The 12,369-nt window shown below is 50.7% G+C and overlaps 1 protein-coding gene across 1 annotated transcript; it reads right to left on the reverse strand.

Annotated features, from left to right (window-relative positions):
• Nucleotides 1-1,516: 1,516 nt before the first annotated feature.
• On the reverse strand, nt 1,517-5,388 carry LOC100897176 (run domain Beclin-1-interacting and cysteine-rich domain-containing protein). Its single transcript, XM_003748492.1, has 8 exons — nt 5,083-5,388; nt 4,667-4,805; nt 4,281-4,484; nt 3,619-4,156; nt 3,351-3,530; nt 3,060-3,234; nt 2,687-2,925; nt 1,517-1,661 (listed from the first exon to the last, which is right to left on the reverse strand). The coding sequence occupies exons 1-8, from the start codon at nt 5,218-5,220 to the stop codon at nt 1,613-1,615; spliced, it is 1,662 nt and encodes a 553-aa protein (XP_003748540.1). The 5' UTR covers nt 5,221-5,388; the 3' UTR covers nt 1,517-1,612.
• Between the last annotated feature and the right edge of the window lie 6,981 nt (nt 5,389-12,369).

A 12,369-nucleotide genomic window follows, 5' to 3' on the forward strand; every position in this document is an offset into this window, starting at 1 on the left:
TGCTCGAAATCTTTCGTACGTGCATATGTACATGAGTTATGAGTTATGACTTTACGTGAGAATACGTGAGAAATATAGCCGACGCATGTTTCAACTCATTCGTGAATTCAAAGTTCCTCAATCTCGGATCATCGGGAATTTGCAACGGAGTGCACCAGGACGTCAAATGGGCTCTATGGGAAAATTACCATTTCGATATTCGCTCAAAAATGCTCATAGGGACGTAATAATCTAGGCTTTTCCTAGCCTCGAATAGACTAAGATTTCAGCCAAGTTTCAGCTCCGAACTCGCTCATCATGTCGGGAACTTCCCTTGTAAGCAGTAGCCGGGGAGGAAGCTCGTGTCGGATACAGGAGTAAGAACCGGTAGTCGTCCCTTACGGAACGCGAGAGCAGAATGTTTACAGATCAGGAATAATCTATCGCGTATCGAGAACATTGAAGCGACAAACCTAAGATTCCGAGAGGCTGAAGACACTCCGAAAAACACCCGGTTCTGGACTGGAATGGAGCGCGCGAAAACCGCAACCGACGATCCCCAAGAATGTCGACATTTTGTCCCCAAGTAAGCTCTGGGACGATCGTTGACCGACGGAGCTATCGTCTGGAGTAAGAGCGTGTTGTTCTTAGAAGTTTCGTCTTCTCCATCGGCGAGGGCGAGTGTCGACAACGTCGACCTCCCCGTTGACAGGCGGGCGCATGAAATTCGGCGCGAACGCTCGTACGATTGTACGGCGTCTTTTTGTACGCCTGTACGTATGCTTAAGATAGCGTACAGATGTATGTAAGTGTGGGGAGACGCCTACAAGATAAACGCGGAGTAAAGTGCGACAAATATGGAGTCCTTTGACGGGAGAGTGTAGACAGTGCATGGGAGGCAGCTAACCGCCGAGCACAATTCGACTCCTCTTCCGAAAATTATATGTTCTGCAATCTTTCCCCTCTTTCGAGTTTGGAATTCGCTCGACTTTATTAATTTTATATTGCCATTGTGTTCCATTCGTCTTATAATCCGCAATCGAACATGACTGTCAGATTCATGAAAAGCCCTAATTTTCACAGGTCTGCAGGTGATAAATCGGAAGACTGCGATAAATGACGCCTCGGCGTGCAGATGAACTTAACGATAAAGCATTATTCAGCTCTGGGTTATTCCGGCGCCGTAGTATACATTTTGATACATGAACACTATACACCCCATCGTCGGCCATCGGAGAGCTTACCGACGGGCAGCATGCTACCGAACATTTTCTTCCCGAATCTCTCAGTTTGACTCTGATATCCTTATAGAGGAAATATTGTTTAGCCAGAGATAATCGGTGATTCTTTTCTGCATTTGCCATCGGCGCACCGATGATAATGACTCGATCACTCGATGACAACAGCTCCTCGAGAGGATGAAGATGAATTGCAGCCAGTGTATGAAATCGTTCCAAGAGTCAAATGAGTAGAATGTTCCATTCTGGAGCGAAGCCTCGGATATTCGATTTTCTCTCGACCAGAACGGGCTGTGAGATCTCGAGTCTTCACGTCCTCGCTCCAAAGTGATGAACCCCATCCGAGTCACTTGAACCTTGATTCTGTCTGCCGGGACCCTCATCGAGACGGAACTTCAGCATTCCACAGCTTCTTCGGCCTCCTGGATCGTTTCATACATTCGCCTGTAAAGGAAACAGGAATTTGCCTCAGACGTCCAGTCAGAAACTAATTGACACTTCGATCCGCATCGTGAAAGAGAACGCGATCTTATTCCGCCCATGCGTCGATCTTCTATGTGATCACGGACCGGCGCGACGACCGATTCGCCGGAATCACACCGGTGCTGGGACTACTCGGTGCCCTGAGACTCATTTCCCATAGAGGCGGAGCAGCCGAAAACAGATCGGCCGAATTGGTAACGACCTTCCCGACAGGGAGACTCGGATTCAAAACCACGAGTCGTGCGAAAAGTGGGATTCGAAGGAATGTGCACTTAGCGTGAGAGGAGCCAGCACGAAATCAGCTGTCGCGAAGTTTCGAAGAGGCACGGGAGCTCTCTTCAGACAAAAGGCCTTTCCAGTGGAGTCTCAGGGCACCTGTTTGAAGCCAGCAAATTTCTTGGAACTTTCGCATTTGTTCAACGTTCTTGCCAGATATGAAAACATTGTCCAAGGACCTCATTTTTTGGCATCCTGCGGCGGAGAATGTCGTCCATGATTGGACGGATACTCTAGGACTCTCGGAGGTTCTCGCATTTACACTGTTTCAGCGGAGGTGCCCAAAGGGCTCTCCAGGTGTTCGCTTCCCCATGCTCAGTGGCGCAAAAGCCAAAGATTGTCATTCCCCTAACACCAGAGCTTATCGAAATGTTTCGCTTGGTCAAAACTCACCCAGGGCAGCACTCAACGTACAATATTAGTGATAGAGAGGACCTCATGATTACGTCGAACTACAAAAAGACAGACCGACATGACAATAGGTTATAAGGAGGCGTCTCCTTTTGCAAAGGAAAGATTCGAACAGCCCTGGTCGCCCTCAAACGAAGGAATCTCATTCTGATTCCTGAAATCGGCTCTTCTTCAGGAGCAAGAACTCCGTTCCGAATGGTCTCTTATGTTAGAAATCTCTCCCGCTGATTCTCCCGATCACTGGGATTGAAATAGGCACAGACTCAGGAAGATCTGCTTGAAACAGGAAGCGAACTTACTTTTGGAGTCGTTTGCATTTGCTGCAGATGAAACCTCTCCTCACACACGACTTGTGATAACAAGCGCGACAAGAAGCGCATTGCACGACGTATTCCCTGTCGAAAGGAAAGATAATCTCGCTCCGTCTACAAAGCTCACAGAAATAACCCTGGCTGTGACAGCGCTGACACGTTCGGATATGATCGACACACCGTTGATAAGTATCTAGTAAAGCTCGGTATAGTTCGCCGCTTTGTGCCTGGAAGCAGAATGAACATTCCTATTATAAGACGGCGATTGTGAGAAGACAGAAGACATACGAGAGGAGCATATCTGCTATTCGGAGGCCTCGCAAGAATGATGGAAGGGTCCGCTAATCAGACGATAACTCACTTGCACAAAGTCATTCAGAGAGTATTTGAATTGATCCAGATACAGATAATCAGACACTCTGAGAAGCCTTTCCCTATTGGCGTTTTTACACAAAGTGACGTATTGCGCGGCTGACTGGAGGGCGCCGCGGAGTTCAGTCACTTTATTCAATGTGCGTGATTTTGTAAAAACACTCCTGAAAGATCAGGAAGAAAAATCGATTAGAGAACGCTCGGATCTGTCGGACGGTGGGAGAGATCAGAAGGGAGAGCGATAATTCCGTGAGACATTAAAGAAATTGCGGCTATTTACCGACTGTAGTCGAAAAGATCGAACACCGGATCGCAGTAGAGCGACTCTAGGAGCTCACGAGCGAATTCTGACACAGGACATTGCGAGAAATCCCATTTCATGACGATGCGCGCAGGAATGACGGATTTTGCGTTTCGATGGCACAACTGGCAGAAATACTTCCCCAGGTAGTGACACAACCTGTAAGATGAGGCAAACACTGTTTGCACGTCTCGCGCTTTCCGATATTCGCTCAGCCATCGTCTCTAAGGTCGAGCTATGATCTCACCTCAATCGGGTGTTCGGCATGGTTTTCATACCGCAACCTGCGCATCGGTAGTTCTGTAGTTTCAACCCCTCTTTGGCGTTTCCGTCACGGAAAATCTTATTGTAGATTATCTGCCTTCTGGGGGGAGCCCACTGTTGATTCCCTCGAGTTCGAAACTGCGAAGGTTCGTCGGGTGCTACCGGCCAGCTGTCAGGCAGAGGTATCAATTGCTGGGGCACGTTATCGTCGTCGGTGATCATCCAAGTTAGATCACTGGCTTTTGGCAGGGGCTTATCCCTGAAGTTCCTAAGCAAGCACAGAGCGACTCCCTCAGCGCTCATGGGCGTTTGCGAATTTTCGGACGCGATCGAGGTGTCGGACGCATCGTCGGCCTCATCCGAGCTTTCGGGACTGAGTGACGTTGCATAATCAGTGCTCAAAAGCGCGACGGTTCCGGAATCGCTTGAGTCGGTCGTAAGTTTCTTTTCGCGACGTTTGCGTCGCGGTTTCGAGGGTACATTCGTGGTGGACTCCAAGTCGCTTTCGCTTGTTGGTTGATCTGAAAATATTGTTCAAGCCTATGAGCTCGTCTACTGCTAAATGCCCATCCCCAGACCAGGGTGTAGGATTCGAAGAGTTTTCAATGAATTCACCGCACGCTAACGAGTCTGGAAAATGCTCACGCTGCGTTCCCCGACGACCTGCGGAGCAGTGGAGGTGTTCGATTGCTTGGATTATGGCCTCGGCGATGTAGAAATGGGCATTCTCTTTGTCCAATGGGGACATGTGCGTCTGAAAGTCCCCCGACGAGAGGAAGTCGCAGAGCGATTGACCTTTCTTGGGGACGGGGAAACCCCATTCAGTTGGCGCCAGGACGTCTCGAGCACCTGAATATAGAAAGTTCCCTCTGAATCTCGACCCGGGACGCTGTTTCGCGACCCGTTGCAACTCTATCGGGGTTGAGTAGGTCACTGAATGCTCGCATCGAGTCGCCGCGTCGATCTGTCGCCGATTTGAATGGACGCAGAATTTCCTCGGCTTGTATCTCCTGCGTGGAGGGCGAGCTCACCATCGTCGAGGAAGCTGTAGTTCCGTCGAAGAGATTTCTGTGTGTCGGATGAGCTCCGTCTGCGACTCGAACTCGATGGCGCGTCTCGGATCCTCGGTAATTGTGCTTTAGGGCCGACACAATTGACTGTTGCGATCGCCTGAGGAAAAAGACGACGGTAAGTCAGATCCTTGCAAACTATGCACCCGGAACAAACTCAAGTTCAGCCGGAAGTTCATCGGGAACTCATCCGTCTCAAAGCCTCCCTATCGCGGATTATCGATTCGATTCATCGGCTCAAGCCCGCCGATCCTGGATTTCACTCGGCGGCTGACGGACGGCGTCGCGTAGACCGCTAACAGAGTTTCCTCTGAGGGACTTTGTAATTCCTGCTCTGAATCTTAGCAGGATTCCGAAAATAATCTCTGACGGCTTACGTTATCCGAGCAACATCTCAGAGGAGAGGTGCATGCTGAAAACTTCAGGATCGGTAGGATCGAAGACCACAATGCGATTATTTTCGCGCAAGTGTCAGACTTCGTACTCTGGACAACGCTATTCGAAAACTCGTCCATGGCTGTCAGCGACACGTGATGACACAGAGCTCGCGTACGAGTCCAACATTATGACGATGGCGGAGAGAGAACGAGAGAGAATGCTTTGAGTAAGAGAGGTCATAATCAAGCGCTATCGAGGCTATCTGGAGCAATTTCTAGAATCACTCTCGGCCGGTGATCGGAACATTCGAAAGGCACCGTGGCGGGCACCATGGAAGTATCGATTCCAATTGCGAACCACGTTTCGTGTTGTGAACGTAGGGAGCCAGCTCGAGAGACAGAGGACGAGATTTCGGTCCTCTCTCTCTGCGAGATCAACAACAATCGTTCGAAGAAAGGCTGTGTGGACTCCCTCTATAGAATCGCGGATTCGGCTCACGAGTCGGTATCAATCTGTGACGATCATGTGTTTTTCGCCTACTCCTCGGCAGTGAGGGACCGATGGAAGCTTTCGGCCGAGCAGAATCGAAGCCTTCGCCACCCCGTCATACACATTGGAGGCTCCCGCCTCATTCTTGTCTCTGACGTCAGAAGTTTGAGTGACTCTCAAATGAATTAATGACGTTGTTCCAGCCGCCAGCCTGAGCGGCGTCATTCATCAAAATTCACCGGAGGTGTTCGAGATGAAGTCGAACCTCACGGAGGGGCCAAGAGATGGAGTTCAAGAGATAGTGCCGTATTCGTAATATTATGTACTCGATTCCTACCAAGAATGAGCTGCACGAGCACAAATACGATACACAACTCCGGAGCTTCGCCGCCAGCTCGGAGTTTCTCAAGGTCGAGCGATCATTCAAAATAATCTCAGGTGACTGGGGAATGTCCCTTCCATCTACTGTATGTATAATATTTCGTCGGCGTCTTTGTGCCAGGCAAGGACAATGAATTTTTCCACCAATGCGATACGAGATTCAGAGCGAATCGAGTCTGATCGGTATGGAAACTCGGAACCCCGTGCGTCCGTTCAGAAATTTGCGCGCCGATCGATGAGGACGCTTTTTTGCGGAAGAAAGAGTTTCGCTCAGAGTCGGAGGTAAGGGGAATATATCGCGACGGCTTTCTCCGATCGAGTGATACAGTCGGGAAGAATCCTGCGGTGGAACCGCGACATTATTGACCGTTGACTCACGATACGCTTGAGCAAAGCAACATCGGAAGGCTCGGCGCCGGCGATGTCTGACTCGGTCAGGCACTCGTGTTCGACACGTCCCGAACCACGATGAGAACTAACCACTGAAAAACTGAAACAGCAGAGCTTCGGCTGCCCATCATCTAGCTCGGTGGGCGGGTCTTTTTCTATCCGGGAGAAGGCACTCGCACAGCGAGAAGAGGAGCCAAACGGGGAAAGCCATTCAGAACTTCCGTCTGGATCAATTTCGCGCCGGATGGGAATGCCAACAAGCTGAAATTCAGCTCCGGAATGATCGGCACTCGGCAGAATATGAATGCTGAACTTCAATGCAATGAATGCTGCCGGGGTCTTCCACGTTTTCCGCTGTTGCCTTCCGCGGGCAACTCAAGGTAGTGTAATCAGTGATAATGGACATGCTTGCGTGGAGCATCACGTAACAAAACAAGCATTAATTCTCGATATCGAATCTCTCTGAGACTCGAGCACATTTTGCACGGATCCGAATCTACGTCGTTCCGTGGAACGGGACAGATTCTCTCTCCGGTGCGCGATCACGTGGATGCATGCCCAGCTCAAGTCAGATCTCCGCCGAAGAAATTCTCGGAATGACCTTCGTAGCCTGGAGTCGACCTCAAAGAGCGGAAAGCTAGCGATTACCGGTGCCTATCAATTCCAGAGATCGAACAAGACCATATTCCTCGACTAGCGAGCCCTCCAGGATTCTAGCAATCGATTCCGAAGTTCGATCCTCACAGGAATGAGGAGAGCGGTACAATATCACCTGATTCAATCGCCGTGCTGTGAATCTCGCAGTCTGCAGAGCGATAAGCGGGAGCTCATCAGCAACTCACAAGAATTTCATTCGATGAGTCGCCGCGCGAGTTTCCTGAGTGAATTTACAATCAGAGGGTTATAAGGCGGGGAATCGACCTTCCTGCTTCGGCGGCGATTCACGTAGAGAGTTTCGAATTTCGCCCGAGCTCAAGGAGATACCTAGAGTTCGAGCTCCCGTAGAGCCGAACTCGGACGTCGACAGAAACATTCGCGGAGGGTCTGCGAGGCGATTCCGCGGTCCCGCCATCACATGACTAACAAAGAAGCTGCTTCGCTATCGCTTCGAGAGCGGAACAGTACTCGCTGGCGGCACGGGCATTTTTCCCGTAATCACTTCCCGAGAAATAGAAGACACCAATCACTCATTCACGCACGTCGTTTGAGAGTTCCGGCCAAACAGAGTTTTCTAACCACAGAAACTGTACCCGGCAGAGGACGTTTTCGGATTATTTGGAAAAACTCTACATACCGCTCGATACGAGACATGGTCTGCCACGAGCATCCTCCGACACAGAATACGGACGCTCAAACATATGCCTGCTGAATTGAGCTCCTTCGTCGAGCGTACCGGGTTTCCACAGTTGACATTATTTAATCTCGGGGAATCAGCCAATAGCTGCTAGGTCTCTCTTTCTCCTCTAAGCTCCTTCGCTCGCTCAGCGGCCCACAAATGGACGAATCTCGTCGATTGTCACGCCGTTCAGTTAGACAGATCGGGCGAATTTTCGACGTATGATTTCTGACAGCTGATTCGATTACTCACTGGCTGATTTTCATCCGGAGCTGCCGAGATTCGGTCTCTCGAGGCTCTGACATCCTCAGCCATCTCGGGAACCTCTTAGGGTAACTATCTCACTAGTGACATTTCTATTGGACTCATCTGGATACACGATCAAGCGCCGGCGAGAGAGATGGTTCGAAGGGAGTTTCCCGATCACCTGACCATCCTCCGAGCGATCTTCTGATTCGAGAAGATCGCTGTAGTGTTGACGTGAATGCTGCTAGTGATCACTGCTGCTCGATCTGCCGAGCAGCCCGATTCTGTCGTCTCTATACGGCTGTTGGCTGTTCCGTACAAACGCTTCCGATGACAAGTCGCTGGTGAGCTCACGCGGAAATCGATAATGATCCCATGCGGGGGCTGCAAGTGGAATGGCGATACGACGTACTCAGTCAGCTTCGCTCCGTCTCCTAGCTCTCAAGATTCCGATATTCCGATCGTGAGATAGATATGATCTTGTCAAACTGCTGGCCCATCAGTCCATTGAAATGTTCGATTCTCCGAGGGATTGTACCCATAGTTGCAGTCGTTCCCGACACCCTCTTCCGAATATAAGTCATTTCCGCGAATCTCTTGGTGAAGGATTCGCTATTTTCTATAAATCCGGTGGGTCTTCTGTTTGGCTAATGAGATTCCCCGATGGGAGAGCTCATTCCCCGAAGTCGTGAGTTTTTGACTTTTGTCATGCATTATGATGGAATGGAATAACTCTGGCGGTTCTTGGAAGGGTGATGCGTCGACAAATGATGAAGTGACAGACGGAAGTGTTTCCTCCGGTCCTCAGACTTGCCGCATGGGAAGCAGCGTCGGAGGCATAATGGCGACGGCTCTTCCATGGAACACTGCTCACAGCTTCACCCGAAAGAGAAACGTATCGCGAGCGGAAGACCCCGGTGACACCGTGAGCCGCCTTGGAAGCTACTTTTCCCCCTTGGAATACGACGCGTCGAGACCGCTCATTTTGATTTCAATCTTCTTACATTATCCAGATCCTACCGGGCAAGAAACCGCTTGAGGGCAACAGACCAAAGATCCTGGGCTGCGTCTACTTTGGTCCGTGTTCAAAGCTCCAGCCGACGAGCCGGTGCTGTGAGTGGAAATGTCCCGAAGAGACAATTGTTTCCCGCTCGACCGAATTCGTACGAAGTGTTCGATCGAATGTGTGAACGAGCGCTGTGAGCACGAGTTTGAGATCATCGAGAGAGCTGAAACGTCGACGATTCCTATCGCAGGAGATGATCAGAAGATCACGGCCGAGGGAGGAAAATTTTCGGAGGCTTCCCGCTCACCCCTCCACCTATTCCTGGCATTCGGTCGGGAATGTAGAAGCTCGGGGGCTTTAGCTCCCGGAGAAATCAATCATCGGGGAACATTCGGATCGCTTATCGTTTGCCGACGCGAAACATTAGAAGGAAATGAAAACACGGACATTTTGTGGAAGCTATCAAAACGTGGATCGGAACGGCCTTTCTGCATTGTTGGACGGCAATCCCGTACGCGCGTCTTCATCACGAAGAAACTTGTTTCACCGAAATCCTGTCGAATATCGGAAGTCGTGAATTCCGGCGATTTTCCGCGATTCTCTGTAACGTTTGTTTCAGTGGCTATCAACGTTCATATGAATCACCATACGGCGTATCTGATTCTTGGCCCCAGACAAGCTTCGCGTAGCCGCGGAATCTTCGTGGCCCGGCTCATCACAGGGGCATTGGAATGGATTTCCGATTTCAGCCGTGCTGGCTTCCATGTAAAAAACTGACTTCCCCTGAGTGAATTAGGCTCCTGGCGATTCGCAAAGTTCCGATCCTACCCCGAGAGATCTCGAGGGAAGGACTTCGGCTGACCAACCACTACAGTGAAGTCTTGCGAACCTAAATCGCCCGGGCTCTCAGAGCGGTAACGTTTCGGGAACCTCGCTTCCAGCAGGGTGCGGAGGGAACTTCCTCCGATCCGCAAAAGGCCGTCGAATTGACACCGAAGGTCTCTCGACCCGCCACATACAACTTCAATTCGGTCAACGCAGATTCTCACGCGATGTGCAGACTGAAATGTCCCTCACTAGGTATCCGTCGGTCGGAAGACACTCGTGAGCATGGCCCAGGTTCAGGAGAGGGTTGGACCTTCGATTCTGAAAACACAATCCATTCAGACGGCGACCCCTGAATTTTAAGGTTTCTCGGCGATTTGTGCTTCCATATTCCATATATATGAAACGAGATCTTTTCCGTGAGAGCAAACAGCTTAGAAAAATTTGCACCACACCGTCGATCTTCCCGCATTCCAATGACATCATTTTATTTTTCGGCGTTCCGACGGCAGTTGCGAGCGGAAGTCTAGCGATGTGGAGTATCCGAGTGATCGACTAAGGCGTTCTAGTGACGAGAGCATACGCACACGGCAACCTCACGGACGGGGAACATCCAGTGGAGCTTCCGGAGCGCAAAAAAACTTCGACGAGCCCCTTCTTTTCTGGCGTCTGTCGACCATGCGGGAGAAACTAGGACTAGCTGAAATCTGAACGCAGTTTGTTTTTCTGAGTAGAGGTTTATCTGTATTATTATTATCATTATCTCTTGGCATCATCCGCCCTGCGGTCAGTGTTGACGTCCGGAGTGGTTAGATAAGATGCGGATTGCTCTTGCTTACACGTCCCTGGGACGAGCTTCATGGATTCAGATCTGGTGTCCGTAGATCCATTGCTCGAATCGGATCGTACTTTTTATATACGCGGCTTTTCGTATCCCTCATCCTTTTTTCTCGCATTTAAGCGATTTTGTGCAGACTGAGGGGCCCATGGCGTCTGGAGCCGCTTCTCAGTTGACCCAGTGCCCCAGTGCTGCGCCGAAGCTCTCCAGGTTGTCGCAGGTACGGCCCGACGTGTTGCTCGACGGCGAAGGCGCGGGGGCCTTGAGAGTTACGCATGCACTCTTGATAGAGGCAGCGCAGGCCATTCGCACGGTCTGTGAATTCCTGTGATTCCGCTGCAAGAGTCAGTCACGTGGTCATCCCCTGGAACGGTACCCGTCACTCTTCCAAAAAGATCCATCCCTCTCCCGGCGGGCCAAGCCAGGGCCCCGCTCCGGCGTTGACTCGCTGAAGAAGACCCAGAAGAAGACGTCGATCGACCCCGACGTAGCGGTTCCGACGTTTGACGGTTCCGACATAGCCGCTCTGTGTGTCAGCTCCGTGTGTTACGGCGTTCTCAGAGAAGAAAACTCGGCACTGGGTTAACGGTGCTCCTAAGAGCCAACGCTCCGGCAAACTGCAGTGAAAGTTCAGCATCTCGGTCCGCTATAAGGGAAGACATCTTCACAGTCTCCGCGGTGTTTAGAGGACTCATTGCTCAAGTCCGGTGTTTCAGCTGAGAGACGTGGAACTTTGAACTTTGAGATAGCGGTTCCAATCTGTGACGACGTACGAGAGCAGGTGCTGGAATCTTCACACACAGCCATTTGGCACTGGATTTACTAAAGTTCCCCCTATGGATCAATATCTCTGATAACGCAGGAATAAACGAAGCTTCGAATAATTTCGGTGAGTTCGACTGGCTGACTGACTGACTGACTGAATGACTTAGAAGTGGGAGACAACGGGGAAGAGATGACCGAAAAACTGGTCGGGCAACCAGGAACTCATGTTTGTTTCTTGGGAGCGGGACTGATGCGAGTCCGCTTTTTTTGCGTGATGGGGCGCCCAGGATTGAAAGCACAAAAACTTCTGCGGCCATCCATCGTTCCTTCCCAGGGAAGGTCTTCGCTCCCTTCTAACGGACAGCCGAACATCGAGTTCACCTATGTACAGCGTACTGGCGATCAAAGGTCGCGCCATCAGAGGAATCACGAATGCGGCTGTCGCTACCGACGACTTCCGATCGGCGTTAATTAACAACTTCAGCGTCGTGTTCTTCAAATAGGAAAGCACTGGTCCCTATCTCCCGCGTTTTTTCCCGCCTTCTCACCACCGATGTATCGGAACGGAAATGTTTCTGTCGACTTAGGGTCTGTTTTTCCTTGTTTTCGTGGTCATTGTTTCCGAGCAAGTGAAACCGCTGCCGAGTAGAATCTGCAAAGCTTCGTTCTGCGCTAACCATCCACCCGCTTCGGAACAAAAACCGTATCACTTGACCGCTTCTGTATTGTGATACCGTCGTAGACCACGCTTACAACGTGAAACTAAATCAGATCGCTCCTGTGAACTTGGGTCTCTTCGGTCCGCGAAGCTCTTCTCTTCCAGCACTATCTCCTCTTAGAAAATCTGAATGAACCCAATTCCAATTCACGCTCTTGGGCCTCGGGTTATCAAAATTTCACGCATCTTTCACTCCTCGTGTTCGGCTACCGTGAACACGCAGCCGTCCACGGGCGCGAACGGGACTCGCGGAGATACCGATTTGCGGTGGCACTTGGAATAAGCTCAGGAA

Source organism: Galendromus occidentalis, unplaced genomic scaffold, assembly GCF_000255335.2.
Source record: "Galendromus occidentalis unplaced genomic scaffold, Mocc_1.1 scf7180000077533, whole genome shotgun sequence".
Lineage (NCBI taxonomy): Eukaryota > Metazoa > Arthropoda > Arachnida > Mesostigmata > Phytoseiidae > Galendromus > Galendromus occidentalis.

Coding starts and splice junctions, on each gene's coding strand:
- LOC100897176 (XM_003748492.1), bottom strand. CDS start 5,220: ATGGACGAGTTTTCGAATAGCGTTGTCCAGAGTACGAAGTCTGACACT. Junction 4,806..5,082: donor TGAGATGTTGCTCGGATAAC/GTAAGCCGTCAG, acceptor CTTTTTCCTCAG/GCGATCGCAACAGTCAATTG. Junction 3,531..3,618: donor ATGCCGAACACCCGATTGAG/GTGAGATCATAG, acceptor CTCATCTTACAG/GTTGTGTCACTACCTGGGGA.